The following is a 17,851-nucleotide window of genomic DNA, read 5'->3' on the forward strand; positions in this document are numbered from 1 at the left end:
AACGGGCTAAACCTTGTCATACGTAACCAGTCAGATTCATCAATTGCTTTCCAAGGTTATCTCCGTTTCCAGGCTTCCGCAGCAACATCTGAAGGACTGTTGTTCATTTACCTTTCTTTAAATTCTACATTAGCAAAATGTAGCAATGGATCACCTCAAATTAACCCCGAGCAATTCAAAAGCTCGCGACCCTCCTCGTCTATTCCTCCATCCCTCTCCGGCAGCCTCCCATGTATCGCTTTCAGGAATGGTAGCTGCTAGCCCAGCAGTTCCGCCCGCAGCTGCATCGGTATCGAACGCGCTGGAAGATGCAAGCGGCGCGTCCACACAACAATCGCAACCCCCTGCTTCTCTCGCGCGAACCGGCTCGTTACTCAATACCCGAAACCGCACTGGCATCAGTCGACTTCAAACCGCAGATTCCGCCCGAACCGCCGATAGAACCGACGCGTTATGGGCTGAGATGCAGGCGACCTTAGAAGAAGTAGAACTGTCGGCGAGTGGAGGTACGCATGTTTTTGGACCAGAGCACGATCGTAAGCTTGCTGAGTTGCGCGCCGCTCAGATAAAATTAGCACAAGCTTGGGCACGAGGTGAGGCCGAAGATTCGATCGATACATCAGCCACAAAACAAGAGATGCCAAACCTAAAGGGAACTTTGGGCGATATAGGTATCTCTGTCGCCTCGGGAACTGGTCTTGGTCCTACAATGTCTGCAAGCGCTGGAAGAGCAGCTGTCGAAGGTACTGAAGGGGGTAAGAGCACAGTCGGCACCGGCAGCGCACGACCAGGCAGCAGTGGAACAGGGCGCGAACGACTTGGTGCTAAGCTCGAGGAAGAGACGGAAAGAGATATTCTCCTAGCAAGAAATAGAAGGGAGGCCAATGATCGGTACTTCTCGAAGATTGATCAAGGAGTTCGGGATGTTGTCGAAAAACTAGAGGAAGTGGCCGTAGCCATGAGAAACGTAGAAGAAGAAACGCGCAATCTTTGGGCCGACGACGCAACACCGATAGCGCGAAACCCTGACGATGACGCTTATTAATATTTGTATACATTTCACGGTTATCTGGCGTTTTGGCAGGTTACGGGTATAATGGTATGTCGGAATGGCTTCTCATGCATTTTTAACTAGATACATAGGCGTTCCACGACAAAGGAAATAGCCTGAAGAGGCTGCTAGCGTTCGAGTACGAGTTCTTGTAAAATGCTCCTCAAACGCCGATTCATCACGTTCAACGTGTTCATAAGTGGTACTCATAAACATGCTCACCCCGCGCATGTACCCCTACTCCTCCTCATCGAACTTGATCGTTATCCAACACCCAGGTTGTCTTTCAGTAATATGGACACGGATAAGGTCTCCATGTCCCAGTCTCGGACTGGAACGACTTCAACCTTATCCGCTACAGCGGGTCATGCGACCACGAACGGGCCCCGTGTGGTTTGCTATTTCAGAAGTTAGTATATGCAAATCAACGAAGGTGTATTAATGATAAACTCACCCTCGCCTCCGCAGTGACGGAGACAGCGGCCACGGTGGCCATAATGACAGCGACAAGATAGAAAAACATCTTGACAGCTGACAGAAGGTTATGATAGTTGGTGGGTGATTGTTTTAGTGGTGGTTTGGGGGTTAAGGCAAAAGCCCTTGGTCCTTTCAGAAGCCATTCAACGTGCTTGGGAGGGTCTCAAGCTTCTTATACGCATACTCTCTCTACTCCCTGCATTACGCTCACCCCATTCCCAGCCGTATTCGCACATTCAAGAAGCTCCATATCTCACCGCCGGAGTTCCAATTGTGGTTGGGGTATATGGTACCTCACCTTTCATTGGGTGAAAAGGCCTTATCCCACTAAATTTAGAGGTGGTTGGGTCCTATCCCCAGCCCTTTGGGTCTTTCACCGCCAGGCCACGTCAAATCGAATTCGGAAACACAACGATAGGAACCACGGTTGAGATCTTAAGAACCATGACCCATTTGGGCATAGTAGACCAATTGACACGTACCAAATGGATCCAACATCTCTTTCTGAGCCTACTATGTCCCCAAAAATTCCACTTGGTGGAACTCGACAGCAAGATCGGTCTTGGCGGGTTCACGCACGGTCCAGAATCAATAGCATTATCGTTCGAATCCCGATTCCTCAAAAGAATATATTGAAGAGATCATAAGTCACTTATCTTCAAATGTAAGAACATGCCCAATCTATACTATAATATTTCCATATCAGCATTTAAAGCGCCTACCAGAAGACTAGTGTCTTCAATTGGTACAAAATAAGGCGAAGCGAGAGGACGAATCGGTTGAAAAATCAGGGCGGCAGGGGTCGAAATTCGATTCCTTTTTTTTCAGCCCTGAAGTTGGTACCGTTCATGCCGAAGGACATGTGAAGGTCTCTCATTTCAAAGCCCAACCCCTTTATCACCATACAGTAGGTAGGTATCTCAATGCTCACACATAGCTTTGTATACGTATCCACCAGAATACAAAGCATTGTTTATTGTGGCTGTAAAACTTCCCATTCTCAAGGTCGCTAGCAGAATCCGCGGCCACCTCTGGTTACACTAAAGATTTAATTTACAGTACCGACATATCCAACCGAGCGTACCAAACAACAGCCGCTCCGTACTCTTAACACCAACTTGTTCCCGGGTTTCAGTCAGAAACAAGCTTCGCTTCGGCAGTCACTTAATTACAATTATTCGATGAATTATCATGCATAGTTCCTTGATTTTCAGTAGCTATTTGCCGTCAGATATCCGAAATCAAAGACTGCCGACTTCTACGACCGGAGTTAAGTTACCCAAAGGGCTGTCATTCCAGTGCACTAGTCCTTCAGGGTTCTGGACCTCTATGGCTATGCTCTATCAATTACGTGAGCTTGAAACTACATTATTTCGGCCAGTTTCATACCAAATTAAATCTTCAGAATCTAAGGCATAATCACTTGCCGAATTATTCATGAACAGATTAATTCTAATCGAAACGTTTTCGCAGTTTCTTTTCAATGCCAAAAACACACAAATTGCCCTGGGGAGATGATACCCGATAGTTCGAGCTTCCAAGGATATTATCTCAACCACTAACAGCTCATGCTAAAAAGTTAACGTCTATACATACATACATACATAGACTCAGCAGGAGACCAACCCTTGAGCGGGCTACTCCATCGTAATTCAATAATGCTCTATACTCAGGCGCTAACATACCCGAGACGTTGGTAAACGTCTCTCATTGGAAGCTCATGCGAAAAGACAAAAATTATTCAACTACTATTAAGCTACCTAATCGCGCGGATGTAGCCGCGATCCCCTGTTCCATGTTCGGGCCTTCAAGAAATCGCAATAATGACGGTAATGATCCTATTGAACAAGATGTCGCTAGCGATGAACGCGAAGAGAAAAATTACGCGAAAAAAGACATATGAAAGCACGTGTTTCTCGATCAACCATAAGGACCTAACTGAATTGAGTCTCGACAAGATCATCGCTTGGAGTAGGGGTCCTCGGCTAGAGGATTCGGCTCTAATAACAAGAGAATCTCTCCGCAAAAGTCATTCCCGTTACGGATAGTGATGCGACTCTAGTCTCGATGGTTTCCCCGCGATTTAGATGGACGGTCGAGAACCCTCCGCGGTTCTTGGCTGGAGAGTTGTTATCTTGACTGACGCGCGGATACGATCGCGAAATGTGAAGACATAATCTTTAACTAATCGCAAAGAGCGAGGTTTTGTGTAACGCTTATATACTACACGCCTGCATTGGCTGCGCGCGGCCCCTTAATTGCGACTTCTTCCTATTGTTCGTTCTCTTGACTTTTCAGGTTCTTGGTACAGCCAAGTTGAGATGGCTTCGAAACCCGGTGATCATGGCAGAGGCCATCTTGTCCACAGTCACGCACACGAAGAAGATATCCCCGGAACTGTAGACCTGAATACCGCTGGTCAGTTATTTACACAGCGACCAACCAGTAATTCTTTTAATTTATCATTGAGCTAATATTAACATTTTATAGAGGGAGATGATGTCGGGGCATATGGACAAGCATACTTTCCCGTTCCTTCAGAAGATCCTAACGACCCATTGCAAGTAAGCATATTGGGATGCATGAGAATGGGTGTATTCTAACGCAGTTTTTAAGTGGTCCGAATTCAAGAAAACGATGATTCTTATCATCTGTTCATTCTACTCTTTTCTAGCCAACTCCTCCGTTATTGGGCCCTCTCCTTACATCGATATCTGGGCTGAAGAATTCGGTATCTCGCCCGCGACAGCTTCGGAGCTAGTCTCCTATCCAAACCTCGCTTTTGGATTTGGTATGTCGCGCCTTTAACGAGATAAAAAAACGCTGGCAGCGAAGCAGGATGTACTAACGAAACGAAGGTTCCTTGATACTTGTACCTCTTTATTTGAAATATGGGCGTCGTCCTGTCAGTAAGTAGTATTCCAGCATCATTGGGCCCATGCCCCTTGTCATGCGGCAACTTCTCAGTTACTTACTTGGTGTGTTCTAGTGTTGTTTTCTCTCGTTACAGTAAGAGGCCATAAAAATCATTCATCTAATAGGCTCAGAGTTAATACGTGACAGTTCGCTGTTGGACTGATAGCCGCATCAAGATGTACTACATTCAGCGGGCTTATGGCTGCTAGATGCATACACTGTTTTGGCTCATCTATATGCGAAGCCATACCCGTGCAGCTCGTGAATGACATATTTTTCCTCCATGAAAGGGGCAAGCGCATTGGTTATTATACTGGTAATCGACCCATGAGACATGCTTACCCGATACATTTCTAACTTGCAGTAGTCTGCCTTTGTTTAGGCACATTTGCCGCTTTGCCAGCTGGATACATGCTTGCTGGTGGCTATTCCTGGAGACTATTCTTCTACGTAGTATTCGCCTTCGCCATGGCGCTTCTCATACTAGCCTTTTTCTTCGTTGAAGAGACTTCGTATGATCGAAAAGCCTTCACAGTACCATCCACGCCACCAAACGAGCCAGAAAAAGCGGATGCTCGCGAAATTGAAAAGGGGTCTTCGCCGACGAACCTCGTCATCCCTTCTCGCAAGACTCTCACACAGACCTTAAGCCTACGAGGCCGGACCGACCACAATGTACCATTTTTCACTACGATATGGCGTTCATTCTCTTATTTTATAGTTCCTCAGTCGCTCTGGGTTATTACTACATTTGGAATCAATGGTCAGTATCATAACTCCTTAAAACATCAGTTCGCGCCGCAGACACCTACGATTTATTTCACTTAACGGAAGCTAACATAGTTACAGTATGTCACATTACATCCAGCTCTCATATACCTTTATCAGATTCTAGGAATTTAATGAAAACGACTAGATCTGGTAAAGCTCGAATTATTGCGCGGGACACTGACACTCGGTAGATTGGGCTCTCGGCGTTGGCTTTCTCCTATACTTTCCCGATCTTGATCACGTCGCCGCCTTATAACTGGACTGCTGTCAGTACACTCCATTCCATTGTTGCTTCCACTGTTGTTGACGCATACGCAGACAAACTCTGGTCTCTTTTCTGTTGCCGCCGTAATAGGTTATGGGTTAGCCATTCCTTTTACGTCATCCTCGGACAGACTCGCAGCTTATTTGACGAAACGTAATAATGGAATCCGCGAAGCTGAGATGCGTCTTGGAGTTATGCTCCCTGCAATGCTAATCGGGCCAGCCGGAATTGTCCTATACGGCATGACTGCAGAACGAGGTCTGCATTGGATAGGCTTCTTTGTGGGGGGAGCTATGAACTTTTGGGCCGCTTACTTCTATTTCTCCTTTACACTCGCATATGCGGTAGACTCCTACCACGCTAACACATCTGAAATGTTGATTGCCATGAATCTCGGGAAACAAGCAATTAGCTTCGGCTTTGGCGTCAAGGTCTTAGATTGGGTCATCACTAGCGGTTACGCGGTTGTCATGTCGGGAATCTTCGGAGGTAAGCAAGATCGAGCACCACCTTTACCCTTTCACCCTGTTAGCTTCACCAAATCTTAATTCCATGCATTTGAATTGGATCTCTAACCCCTATTTCACACTAAACGCTCGTGAGCTACTGGTTGCTAACTTTTAGCCTATTCAAAGGGGTACTTCTTGCGAATAACCTCGTCCTTCTCGTCTTTCTATTTTGGGGGAAGAATATTAGGAAGTACATGTCGGAAACTTGGTTAGGAAAACTTCACCACCGGAGCGTTCGGGAGGTTACCACCCATTAGTCAAGACTTATGCAAAGCGTGGAGATTGGGGAGCATAGGGCATTCCGAATTTTCAACACGGGAGGAATTCATGGAATCTAAGTGGCCAGGTTCATTTATACTACTACAACCCCAACATGGCCGCTCTAGACATATTAGACAGCTCAAGCGAACCTATCGAACGATTCATTATCCCCCTTTTTACGAATTCAGCTGCCGAAAATATCGCCTGTGCGACCAATGCAGTGCATGCAGATGTGGGTTCCCCCGGGCGTAGGCGGTACTCCGTGAAGATCCTAATGGTTCAGCTTCTAAGCCTTAAACCGCGCTACCGGACCGGTGAGCATGGTTAGATGTGGTCAGGTTGCTCACCACTCGTCAGCACTGGGAATATTATCAAGGAAATCGTGCATTTATTCTGACGTAGCTAAGGGATAAATAAGGTTATTTCGATCGTGAGCTGGTTTATTTAAATTAATTTGAAATCCAAGTGCCTGGGCGATGCTACTCAGATCCAAAATATCCCCAGACGTCCGATAGCCGAGCTCCACGGTTGAGGACCTGTGTAGTAAGGAGATGACACATTCCTGCATTCCCGCGAAGCCTCCGGATCTTACCCCGGGATTATCTCTATCCCATGCATAACAAGCTTCTATAACTTGAATTGGATTGTAGATATAAGAACAGGGATGTGAGGTTACAATATGCGGCCTACGCTAAACAAACACGATACGCGCTTACACGTATCGAGAACGGAGCTTCAATCTCTCCGCCTCAATTGCTATACGGTGGATCTCAAACAAAAAAAATCTCAGAGATAGAAGTCATAATAAGTAAATTATACCTAAGTGTCTCTAAAATCTACTCCTGAAAGAAATTTGCTTTCCCTATATTTATGACGAGTGTAATAGGCCTTGGGCCGGTACGTTGGTCGTACGATTCTTGCTGCAGGCTCACGCCTCCGGTTCGAACGATGCCAGCTCAGGCACAGGACCTAAATCTCCTTCATTTAATCTCGATCTATCAGTGGAGAACTTCAATAACCCGGCCGCAGATGCCCGCCAAAGTTTCTACACCAGTAGGATGCAATGTGACTATAACCAGACTAGCATTGGACAGCAAGCTGCATCAGCCATCGAATCAGATATCATAGCTTCGGTTTCGTGCCGTAAAATGGCCTCAAGCTGGCCAAATTTATGTGGAAATTACGGAACGCAAATTCATAGTGCGTAAACAAGGCTAACATACAGCTTCCCTAGCTGACGAACCCCAGTATAATCCCGACATAACCAGGCACATATACATACATCATTGACTACCGATCCATTAGACGTGTTGTACAGTTAACTTTTGTTACTCAACAAGAGAATATATTCACTAGAAATACCTAGGTATACTTGTCTAGAAAAATGTATAGCGTTCGAAACATCAAAAAGATAACCACCATCTTAACTTAGAGTACTCAAGTAAATAAATAGAGTCATTCCCTTGGGAACGAGACCGCCTCGTCTTGTTACGATCTTCATTTGCCCTAAGAGTGGATCTTCGTAGAATTCATCCGGACGAAGAAACGTAATATCCTGACCAAGTTATTTTCTTGAGCTGTCTACGCCCCTAGTCTACTTGCATACCTTGGTAGGTATATCTTCAAGCAGCGGGTTAAATGAAACATAAACTACCAGCCTCCGACGTCATGTATAAGCTTATTAGATTGGCTACCCAAACTTCATACCTGAGGATTGCAACATCGGTGTTGCAACTTTAGTTATCTCTGATTGGTTTAACCGTCTAAACTCAGTCTTCAAACCAAGTTTTACGTCGATCTATTCCCTTATTGAGTAAACGGAACCGACTTCAGGCTTCGAGATACCCTTGTACCGTACATAGAGCTTTACTCCTTTTTAGAAAAGTTGCCGCTATAGGATCAGACGTGTACCAAACATAACCCCGGAATAGCGGCAGAAACTCGTCGTCGAAGTTCACGGCAGAGCTTGAGATCCATCATACTAAGATGTCCTTCGTAGAGACGACGTTGCATCGTGACACGACGATATTGGACCTGTTGAGGTCTTGAGAATATTCTTGGTCATCGTAAACTTGGAATATGGATAGATGACGAGATATATCTCGAGTATAAAAACCTAGTCATCCTCCCCTTTCAAGTGGAAATTTCTCATCATCGATCACTCCAGTCTTCGAACACAAATCAACTACCAATTCTACTATCTCTTAAAATTTCTGAGCCTCTAGGTTCCAAACTCCATCCAACTATCAAAATGCAGCTTTCCGCCTTCTTCGTCACTGTCCTGGCCACCGCCGTTCTCGCCAACCCTGTCAAGCGCGGTGACGGTGGTAAGGGAGGTGCTCCCTACGAGGCTTGCACTGGTCTATACAGCACCCCTCAGTGCTGTGCTACCGATGTCGCTGGAGTGGCTGATCTCGACTGCCAGACTCGTAAGACAACCCCAACAACTTCCGTAAAGTCCAATGCGCTAATTCATCCCTTTAGCTAGCAAAGTTCCTCATAGCGCGGCTGACTTCAAGGCTGTCTGTGCTGTTGGAGGACAGCGCGCTCGCTGCTGTGTCCTCCCCGTTGTAAGTTACATTTAGATCGGACCAAATCCGTGCAGGAGTTAACAAAATTTCGCAGCTCGGACAGGATGTTCTCTGCCAGACCCCTATTGGCGTCTAAGGGGCCAACTCAGAACCCGATGGCATACTTCTAGCAAAACATGACAATACAAAAATTAGAAGTTGCCTAAATTCGTTGGGTTTCCAGATCTGGTGTTGATGGAGTCGATGAGTGGCGGATTTAGGGGGTATAACGATTGGAATGATGATGTATTGTCGCTCTCTTCAATTCTTCTGTAGTGAAGTTTAAGGATTCAACGTCAAGCCTCAATCCAATATACTTTTCTTCCTAACTACCTATTTTAACAGACCCTCCGTGCTCTATGCTATGACCTCGTCTCAAAATCTTCGGATTACTTCTGCTATAGCGACTGTTAGATCAGTCTCCACGCCTAACATCCGCCCGGACTCTTATCCAGGTGAACAGACCAGCTAGGCCGTCCTAGCAAAGAGTCGGTCGTGACCGAAATAATAACTTGGGAGTGGTTTGATTTTTTTACTTTTGAATAACGACGATTCCTCATATCAAAATTACTTAAGGTTTGTGAATGGTCAAACCCCATGTGGTCAACCTGGGTAATATAGTTGATCGGTATTTTTTATTTAAACAGTTCAGAAATGCCCGCACTTCGATTTCAATTTGGAAGAATGCATTTCCAATCCAAGCAGTATCGAGAGGCTTCGCGGCGTTTTTTCTACTGGTGACACAATGGTCTGTAGTTGGTTATCACGTTGTATCTTTGGAGATGCTGACCCCGATCAGGACCCATTGACGAAAGTATCTACTCCGTCCAGTCCTAATACCCCGACTGCTATTACTATGCCACAGGCTGTACAGCCTCAGCAGCCCGAGAAGTTCCAGCAATCCGAGGAGCCCGAGGAGCCGTGTCTGTCCCAAGAGTCACAAAATTCCCAAGAATCCCAAGAGGCCCAGGAGTCTCAGGAGTCTCAGGAAACATCGGGTCCATTGGTATTATGGAAACCTCCAATAGACAGGTTAGGGGATCTCCCAACCGAGCTTATACTCGTAATTTCCGAGTTCCTCCCAATCACCTGTGTCGCTTGCCTCGCATTAACATGCAGACGTATGGCCAGTATCTTCGACGCCAGAACTCTGGCGAGCCGCCTCAATAAGATGGCAACCCAAATCGTGGTCAGCCGCCTAGACGGGGAGATCCTAGGCATGAGCTACTGTGCCGTCGGCCAAAGACTCGCGCAGTTCACGCCGCACACACTAGTTCCGCAACACTTCTGCTTCCATTTCCATCCAGTCGAGAAAATCAAGGGGCCACTCCACTTTCAACTTGGACAAAGCCTCTTCCACCTTCCCTGGTGTGCCGCCCGCCTCGTCACAAACTACTACACCCTCGGTCCTGAGTATGGACTTCCGGCTCTTGTTCTGAACTCCACGTTCGACCACCAACACGAGGAGTATGGCGTACGATGGAGAGAAATATGGGAAGCCAAAGTGATCAGGGGTAATCTGGTATTATCTTGCACACACATTCTTTCCCACCGAGACCTCACCGGACGTGCCTTGAATAGCTATCTCGGATCGCATGCCATTACCGCGTGCCCTCATAAGAAACTCCGCGTGTCTATATGGTCATTAGGTCATGTTCAGAGATACGGGAGAGGGTGTTGCTGGCACTGCGGAACAGACTGGGCAATATCCATGCTGCGGAGGAGCGGTGGGCGTGGGTGGGTCGCGAAGACGAAGATATACCACTTATTAGGGACTTGTCGGTCGCCTAGTGATCCAAAATGGAAGTCCATGACGAGCATATTCAAGTCGTTTAGAGATGTACCTGGTGGAACTGTGAGTGCGTCGTGGCGAGGATTTAGTTCCGCCGCAGCTCTGGTACCCACCGTCTCCCGGGGACGGTGTACTGTGCCTACGTTCCTCCCCTGACGTTCTGGTTTTAGTGCTGTAAAGAACTACCTATTACCCCTAAAAATGTAACGACGTTAGCTTACAGCATTTAGCAGAATAGGGCCTTGGTTTAGGTATATCTCAATTTAGCGTCACACCTACATGTAATATAGACACTTGTTGTGAGTAAATAATGGTTATTTAATTAAATCATAACTTTCTTCAGGACTACTAAAAACAAGGGGGGGATAAATACATTTCATTGTTTATGTCTATTTCTACCAGCTAGAAAATCACTATTCTAAAAAATTGGAATGGTGGGCGGCACTCATGTAATAAGACGCTTGTTGATCACGCAAAAGTGCAGTCAAATATTTAGGAATGACATGTGATTTTTTACATTCGTAGAAACTATGAATGTGGCTCTACCTGGCGACGGATCTCAACTACCGTCTCAAAATACCATCCCCCTCAAAGACCCCGAAATTGCACTTGGTGGCTAGTCAATCATCTCGCAACGCCTCAGCAAAATCGCCAACGATACACACCCGAGCCAAGCAATAATAACATATCGAATGAATAGAAAAAAAAGAAAGAAGTTCTGAAGTGGTATCTCAGGTATCAAATAGCTTGCTAAGCCAAGCTGAAGCTTAGCGGCATCGAGGGGAAAAAGGAAAACACGTGGATTGAAAAATCCAACGACTGACGATGCTTGTGCAAAGTCATCCCATGGCCACATCCTAACTGCGATTCGTATCGTGTCCCGTCCAGATCGTCCGTTGTTGTGTGCCATGGCAAATAGGGGTTGAATTAATAAAATTTAGAAGAAACCATGAAGGTTCATGGTTGGTGAATGTTTTGTCTGTAAAACATTCTAAGCATCCTAAGATGTGAAGAAAGCACGCCGAGGATGCAAGCATAGGAAGCAAAATGGACATGAGACGCCTCAAACTCCTTGCAAGATGTAGACCACCTGCTCAAATAGCCGGACACATTGGGATCCTAAGTAGATGATGAAACGGCCAACGAACCCAGAGTGTAGAAGGCACGTTAGCACCATCGAAACGAATATTAAAAGGGCATATATAAGAAATTCGCGCCAACACTGTGACTAAAAGCAGTTGAGGCTACCCTTCTTCTTTTTCTTGTTGTTGATCGCGTTCATGCGCTCCTCGAGATGGGTTCTAGCCCTCTCGGCGTCTTGGCGCTTCTTACGCTCCTCTTCGATCTGGTGAAGACTATCGCGCCATCGGTTATCTTGTTGCGGTCGCTCCTTAAGTTCTTTAACCTCTGTTTCCAGCTCTTGCGCTCGTTTCTTCCACGCGTCGCAGTCGGCCTTGATCTTCTTCGATTGACCTTCGAGATCAGTTAGGGCCTCTTCTAAAGTAGAAGTAAGCTGCCTCTCAGCTTTAAGGTGTCGCTCGATGCTTTGAATACGAGCTTCTTGGTCTTCCCGAATCTGGGCGAGAGCCAAATCGTGGCTTGTAGGGCGACCACCTGTTGGGGTGGGCGGAACACCCTGGGTGGGTGAAGTCGCACCAGTAGGGGGCAGAGGTGGGAGTGGAATGGCAGGTGGAGGAGACGGCAAGGAAACGACGGAAGCTGTCTTGCGAACTTGCGAGCTCGTTGAGCTGGTTCGTTTTGGTCCATCGACATTGGTAGTGAACTCGTCCATGCGAGCCTGCCCACATGTTAGTTTGAAGCTATAATAATAACCTGGAGTGAGATTGATTCTTACCTGGAGAATGGCCATCTCTTCCCGAACGGTCTCCAACTCGGCCTGCGCCTTAGCTCTAGCCGTGTTGGCCTCCTCTAATTGCATGTGACGCTCTGTCTGCAAAGTAGACAATCGATTGTTCGTGATCTGGGCTTGGTCGTAGTTAGTCTGGAGTTGGTCCTCCAGTTCCTCCACTAGACGGGAATGTTTCTTATTCCTGTTTTCTAGATCGGTCATCCGCTTCTTGACAGCTGCAAGTTGTTCCAAAACGGAGGGGTAGGGACTCTTTAAATTGTCCCCCTCTAGGTGAACCATGTCGTTTAAGGAGGATTTCACGGCTTCTAGATCACGCATGATCGTATTGTTGATCGCTGTCAGTTCGTCTATGTGACTCTCTAGCTCGGTTGACTTCTGTTGTTCAACACTTAGAGCCTTTTGGTCCGCGATCAAATCCTCAATACGTTCACTGATCTTCTCCACACTGACTTCAAGGCCTAGCGCAAAAGCGACTTGGGTAGCAACCTTCATAAGCTCATCGCGCGCCTCTGCAGCATCACTTTCCAATAGTTTGACGTTTTCGGCATGTTCCAGCATGAGCTCATTGACTTGAGCATCGTATTCTTCCTTCGAGCTGGCTCTAATCGCTTCAACTTCCTTAGCATGCTCTTCGTGTAGCTGGGCTAGGCTCTCTTCATGGGCCCTGAGAGTCTTCTCATGTTCAGCGATCTGGCCCTCAAGTTGGCCAACAAGACCTTGGTAACCGCGAGATTCTGCAGATGCAATATCCCGTGCTTTAGAGGCTTCATCGAGTTGTTCCTTGGCTAGAGCATGTGCTTTCTCCAGTTCAGCAACCTTGGCAACATTACTGTCGATAATTGCCTTGAACCCACTGATTTCGCTACGAAGCGTAGTGATGAGATTTTCGTGTTCGCTCTCCGCTTCTTTAGATTCCTCGTCGCCCCTTGCTTGCTTTCGAGACTCATTCAGCTGGGCATTAACGGTTGCGACTTCCGATTCAAGGTCGTTGATGGCCTTCTTCATCTGTACTTCTGTTGTCTGCATAGCCTCCAAGGCAGCTTGATGCTTGGCCTCCCAGCTGGAAAGCTCGGCTTCAAGGTGAGCAATCTTCTCATCCTGGGCAGCATGCAAATCACCGTTTTGAGTACCCTGGCTCTGGGTCTGCACAACGGACATCGATTGAACTTCTGCAGCATCACCGACTGATGTACGCAGGGCTTCTAGTTCGGCTAAGAGTTCTTTTTCGCGAGCGGCGTGAGCATCTTTCATCCCCTTGAGTTGCTGCTCGTTTCTCTCTAGCTGTTCCCTTAAATTTGTAACTATCGAAATGTCCATGGGACTAGATTTCAAACTGGATCTCTCACGCGTCAATCCCGAAATGATAGTCATCTTTATCTCCATCTCTTTCTTGGCAGTAGCTACGTCAGCTTCAAGCTCCTGAATGCGCTCGGATCTAGCATGCAATTCGTGCATAGCAGCGTTAAGATTAAGGTCAAAGTTCTGCATGATGTCGGGCTGCTCCTCGAAATTCTCGGCGGCGAGATTTCTCAGCGTCGCGAACGATCGATGTGCTCGGTCAATGACCAGCATATTTTGGCTAGACTTGCGACGAATTACTGGCGTTGCTGTTCGTGGAGAGGGTGGTTCCGCATATTTGGCCTTTGCCACCTCAGTCTTCAACTCTTCCACTATGTCCAGCGTCTCTTGGTGCTTCTCTTCTAGCTGGGCATATTTATCGGCAAGTTCCTTCTCGGCAGCTTGCTTCTCGTCGGCCAACAACTTGAGCCTTTCTAGCTCAGCAGCCAATGCTTCACTGTTGTCATTGCTGACCGTTTCAGCTACAAGTGTTTCCCTTGACTCGGTAGCTTTCGGTACTTCAGTCTCCGGAATGTCGGTAGTAGTAGGGGAATCCATAGCTGAGGATAATTCCGAGGAGAGCGATCGCGACAAGTGTGTTCCATCTTTGGCGTCGCTGGACCTCAGATCGGATAAAAAACTCGAGGGCCTTGTCAGGTTCGGGGAAGTGACCGATAGGAGAGAATCGCGCTGATGATTGGGGTGTCTTGCTTCGTCGACTTGATCTCGTAGCTCTCTTAATTCGCGGACGGTTTCTTCGTACCTGGCGTGTAGCATATCGTACTCGTTGAGGGTCGATTCATGTTCAACACGTAGTGCAACGAGTTCCTCACTAACGTTCTCGAGCTTATCAGCAACAAACTGGTTTTGCGCTGGACTCTGCGGCACATGGTCTAAAGGTATCGATTCTTCATCTATATCCCCTGCAGGTTTCTCGGTCGCCTGGGTGTCCTTGGGGATCTCCTCCGAGTAGGCATGCTCACTCGCGTCTTCTTCAGTGCCTTCGGCGACTTCGGGCAGGACGCCTCTAACACCTAGGCTTGGTCGACTGGCATGGCTCTTGACCGATCGCTCCGAGTAGGTACGACGGTGTCCGATGCCATTACTATGCTCAGACTGAGCATCGGATTGCTTATCCTGCTGGACATGATCGAGTTCGTAAAGAAGACTGTCAAGCTTGCCGAGGCTTCGTTGGCGTTCGATGACTTGCTCAAGGCGATCAATTTCTCGTTGCATGATTTCTTGGTCTTGATCTGACTCGGCGAGCCTTTCTTCCAAAGTAGAAATGTAATCCTCGCATGCTGCCTCGTTTTCTCTGACACGCGCAATTTCTTTTCGCAATTCTAGAACGATGGTGGCATTTTTCTCCTCGCCAGATGTGTGGCCGTCGAGCTTCGCTTCCAGGTCATGAAGGTAGCTTTCTGTGTTGACTTCACGATCCATGAGTTTTTGCAAACGAGCTTGCAATTGGGTGTTGATGGTTTCAACGTAAGCGCACTTGGACTCCTTCTCGAGTAAGTTAGCCTCTGTGTTAGATAAGGTGGTCCGTGTACTAGTGAGAGACTGTTCAAGCGTCTGAATCGTCTTTTCATACTCCAGGACAACTCCCTCCACTGCCTGGGCGAAAGAGTTCGAGCGATTCAGTCTCTCTGTTGCTGTATCATCAACATTTTCCTCTGCATATAACTTCTCAGCTTCTTCGTTATCTCTGGCCTTTGCCATTTCGGCAATGAGCTTAGCATGTCGTTGGCTCAGGGTGTTATAACTTTCCTGTGCGTCCAGGAGCTGGTTTTGCAATTCCGTCTCCCGTTCGTTCTGTCGCTCGGACCTCTCGTTTGTCGTAACATTGCGTCGTTCGCCCCCACCACGTTCCGCACTCCGGATCTGTTCGCGCAAGAATGCTACCTCAGCCTTTAAGCGCTCAATAATCGCCTGCTTATCGCCCTCCTCGATTTGCTGAATTCTAGGTTTGCTTTGGATTGCTCGGGCCCTCTGTGCGTATTGTACCGTGTTAAGAGTTTCACTTAGGTGGAATTCTGCGGGCGTTACACAGGCGATCATGTAAGTAATAGCATTTCCACCCAAGGAATCTTGAAGTAGCCTGGTTAATCTCGAATCACGGTAGGAGACGTGAGACCCGGCTTGTCGGGACGAGAGCTGAGATATAACTTTGCCGAGAGCAGCGAGACCAGCATTGATAGAGATACCTTCCCTGGCCCGCTCTCCTTGTGCACCGGTATTCTTCAGACGTTCGCTACCGGCCAAATCGACGAAGTGCAATTTGCTGTCAGTCGTGACCCAGGTATCGGTTCCGGTCATAGCCTCTAGTGGAACGGAAAATCTCTTGTTAGCTCCTTGGCTACTTTGCGACTTGCTCTTGCGCTGTACTAGGTTCAAACTAAAGACGGCGTGGGATCGCGAAGATTTGGCGTTGATAGCGGTCGCATCGGTTTGTCGGATTGTAGAACCAAAGTTCAAAGCATTCATCAAGTCGTCCACGGAATTGATTTCGACTTGCTGTAGGCCAGTGAGGATGATATTACCCTTTTGGTCTTCTCGAATAGTAACGTTGCTTCGTTCGTATGGCTGAAGGTGATCAGGTACAAGCAAATCGCGCAATTGTTCATTGTAGATTTCTACATAAGTTGCTTTCAATTGCCAGTCTTTTTCAGCCTTTGGTGCAGGGGATTGTACCGAATATCGCGCAGGCGTTCTGAGCTGGGACATGGAACTGCGATTCGAGTTTCGTGGGGGGCCGTCCAACTTCTCAAATAGAGCCATCGCAGCTCGCGGGATCACACCTATCCAGGCAGCCGATGTTAATTCCAATTCCAAAGAATTTCAGATGGATGTATGTCCTACTTACCCATTACCTCAAGATCACCTTGCTCCGCGGGCCCAGACGTGCCCATTGTGTAGGACTTTCCGGCGCCGGATTGGCCATAAGCCAGAAGGGAAACATTGTAACCCTGAAGAAAAGCAGAGACACTGTCTTGTAAGTATTCCCAAATTCCTTCTTGGTTAATGTCGGGTCCGAAAACACGATCGAAAACAAACAGCTTTTTTCCTTGTGGCGCATCAATGGCAATACCTGTGTTAGAGGTTGTTTGGACCATGGATCGTTGGAATCGCTGCGGAATGAGTTCAAAACCAGGATCGGTAGGCTTTAGCGGCGGTCGTACTCGAACAGCTAAGTAACAATGTTAATATGGTTATCGAATTTTTAAAATTTTTAGGGAATATTAAAGATCGGCGACAAATACTTACCAACTTTCACGGCAGTGCGACCACCATCTTCATCCGAAGCACGGCTTCCACCACCTCCAACTTTACTGCTCATACTTAAGCGGCTGTTGCTCCTAGGAGCCGATTTGACCATAGCGCTCATCGGTCGCGGCAGGCCTGGAGATCCCGGCGGAGATGTGGCCATAACGGCGATATACTAATCGCCGAACTTGCGAATACCAAGAAGTATAGGCGAATACTGAATAGATATGGTGTGTAATGATTATTGGCGATGTCTTAAGGACACGGCGAATGAGCCGAGCAATCGAGACGATTCAGCGGGTTGTAAGAATAGTGGTTAGTCGATTCGTGGAATGCAAAACACCAAACACCGAAAAAGAAAAAAAAGAGTGCCCGCCGTGCACGGGTAGGAACCCTTCAACCTAGGAAGGCTGTATATGATGCGCGAGCGTCATATGTCGCAGAGGAGTTATAATTCCACTGTTACAACAACCAGTACATTATTATTCTTGTCGCGGCGCGCGTGGGCATCGGGTTGACTCGTCTTATTTCTTGAGCGTGTCGGGAAGACGGCGATCAGGTTTAGGGGTTGAAATGAAAATTTGGGGTAGCACTCTGTTTATTATTTAGGCCAGGAACGGCGCACTAAAAAGTATGGGTTGACAGTCGCTCCTGTCGCTTCAGTTCGAGAAGTGGGATAACTGTGGGATAAACAGGGGGAATAAGCAAGGGTTGTAGGAAGCTGCAAGGATGTTGCGCGTAATGGGTTTACAGGGGTCCTGCTC

At 47.3% G+C, this 17,851-nt stretch overlaps 5 protein-coding genes across 5 annotated transcripts; 4 read left to right on the forward strand and 1 right to left on the reverse strand.

The window, feature by feature from the left end:
* The first annotated feature begins 38 nt into the window (after window positions 1-38).
* F4822DRAFT_250063 (uncharacterized protein) lies at window positions 39-1,126 on the forward strand. The gene has a single exon (XM_051454416.1). The coding sequence runs from the start codon at window positions 146-148 to the stop codon at window positions 1,043-1,045; it is 900 nt and encodes a 299-aa protein (XP_051314330.1). The 5' UTR covers window positions 39-145; the 3' UTR covers window positions 1,046-1,126.
* Window positions 1,127-3,849: 2,723 nt separating this feature from the next.
* F4822DRAFT_429176 (putative MFS transporter) lies at window positions 3,850-6,028 on the forward strand (the record flags this gene model as incomplete). The annotated part of the gene is made up of 9 exons (XM_051461046.1): window positions 3,850-3,946; window positions 4,019-4,092; window positions 4,145-4,319; window positions 4,387-4,437; window positions 4,518-4,537; window positions 4,592-4,760; window positions 4,812-5,119; window positions 5,407-5,481; window positions 5,534-6,028. 9 exons carry the CDS (start codon window positions 3,850-3,852, stop codon window positions 6,026-6,028), a joined length of 1,464 nt encoding a protein of 487 aa, XP_051314331.1.
* Window positions 6,029-8,401: 2,373 nt separating this feature from the next.
* On the forward strand, window positions 8,402-9,265 carry F4822DRAFT_403173 (cerato-ulmin). The gene is made up of 3 exons (XM_051458098.1): window positions 8,402-8,679; window positions 8,735-8,820; window positions 8,876-9,265. Exons 1-3 carry the CDS (start codon window positions 8,502-8,504, stop codon window positions 8,915-8,917), a joined length of 306 nt encoding a protein of 101 aa, XP_051314332.1. The 5' UTR covers window positions 8,402-8,501; the 3' UTR covers window positions 8,918-9,265.
* Window positions 9,266-9,565: 300 nt separating this feature from the next.
* F4822DRAFT_443475 (uncharacterized protein) lies at window positions 9,566-10,768 on the forward strand (the record flags this gene model as incomplete). Its single annotated transcript, XM_051463118.1, has 1 exon — window positions 9,566-10,768. The coding sequence occupies one exon, from the start codon at window positions 9,566-9,568 to the stop codon at window positions 10,766-10,768; it is 1,203 nt and encodes a 400-aa protein (XP_051314333.1).
* A 913-nt stretch (window positions 10,769-11,681) lies between these two features.
* Window positions 11,682-17,130, reverse strand: F4822DRAFT_250197 (kinesin-domain-containing protein). The gene is made up of 3 exons (XM_051454417.1): window positions 16,687-17,130; window positions 12,468-16,621; window positions 11,682-12,410 (listed from the first exon to the last, which is right to left on the reverse strand). Exons 1-3 carry the CDS (start codon window positions 16,934-16,936, stop codon window positions 11,841-11,843), a joined length of 4,974 nt encoding a protein of 1,657 aa, XP_051314334.1. The 5' UTR covers window positions 16,937-17,130; the 3' UTR covers window positions 11,682-11,840.
* Window positions 17,131-17,851: the final 721 nt, after the last annotated feature.

The sequence above is a fragment of the Hypoxylon trugodes genome (genome assembly GCF_022578975.1).
Source record: "Hypoxylon trugodes strain CBS 135444 unplaced genomic scaffold F4822scaffold_5, whole genome shotgun sequence".
Classification (NCBI taxonomy): Eukaryota; Fungi; Ascomycota; class Sordariomycetes; order Xylariales; family Hypoxylaceae; genus Hypoxylon; species Hypoxylon trugodes.

Excerpts from the sequence above, each read along its gene's own strand:
- F4822DRAFT_250063 (XM_051454416.1), top strand. The coding sequence starts at position 146 with ATGGATCACCTCAAATTAACCCCGAGCAATTCAAAAGCTCGCGACCCT.
- F4822DRAFT_250197 (XM_051454417.1), bottom strand. The coding sequence starts at position 16,936 with ATGGTCCAAACAACCTCTAACACAGGTATTGCCATTGATGCGCCACAA. Across the intron at positions 16,622-16,686 it reads AGGTGATCTTGAGGTAATGG|GTGTGATCCCGCGAGCTGCG; the intron begins GTAAGTAGGACA and ends CTGCCTGGATAG. Across the intron at positions 12,411-12,467 it reads AAGAGATGGCCATTCTCCAG|GCTCGCATGGACGAGTTCAC; the intron begins GTAAGAATCAAT and ends ACATGTGGGCAG.
- F4822DRAFT_403173 (XM_051458098.1), top strand. The coding sequence starts at position 8,502 with ATGCAGCTTTCCGCCTTCTTCGTCACTGTCCTGGCCACCGCCGTTCTC. Across the intron at positions 8,680-8,734 it reads TGATCTCGACTGCCAGACTC|CTAGCAAAGTTCCTCATAGC; the intron begins GTAAGACAACCC and ends TCATCCCTTTAG. Across the intron at positions 8,821-8,875 it reads GCTGCTGTGTCCTCCCCGTT|CTCGGACAGGATGTTCTCTG; the intron begins GTAAGTTACATT and ends AAAATTTCGCAG.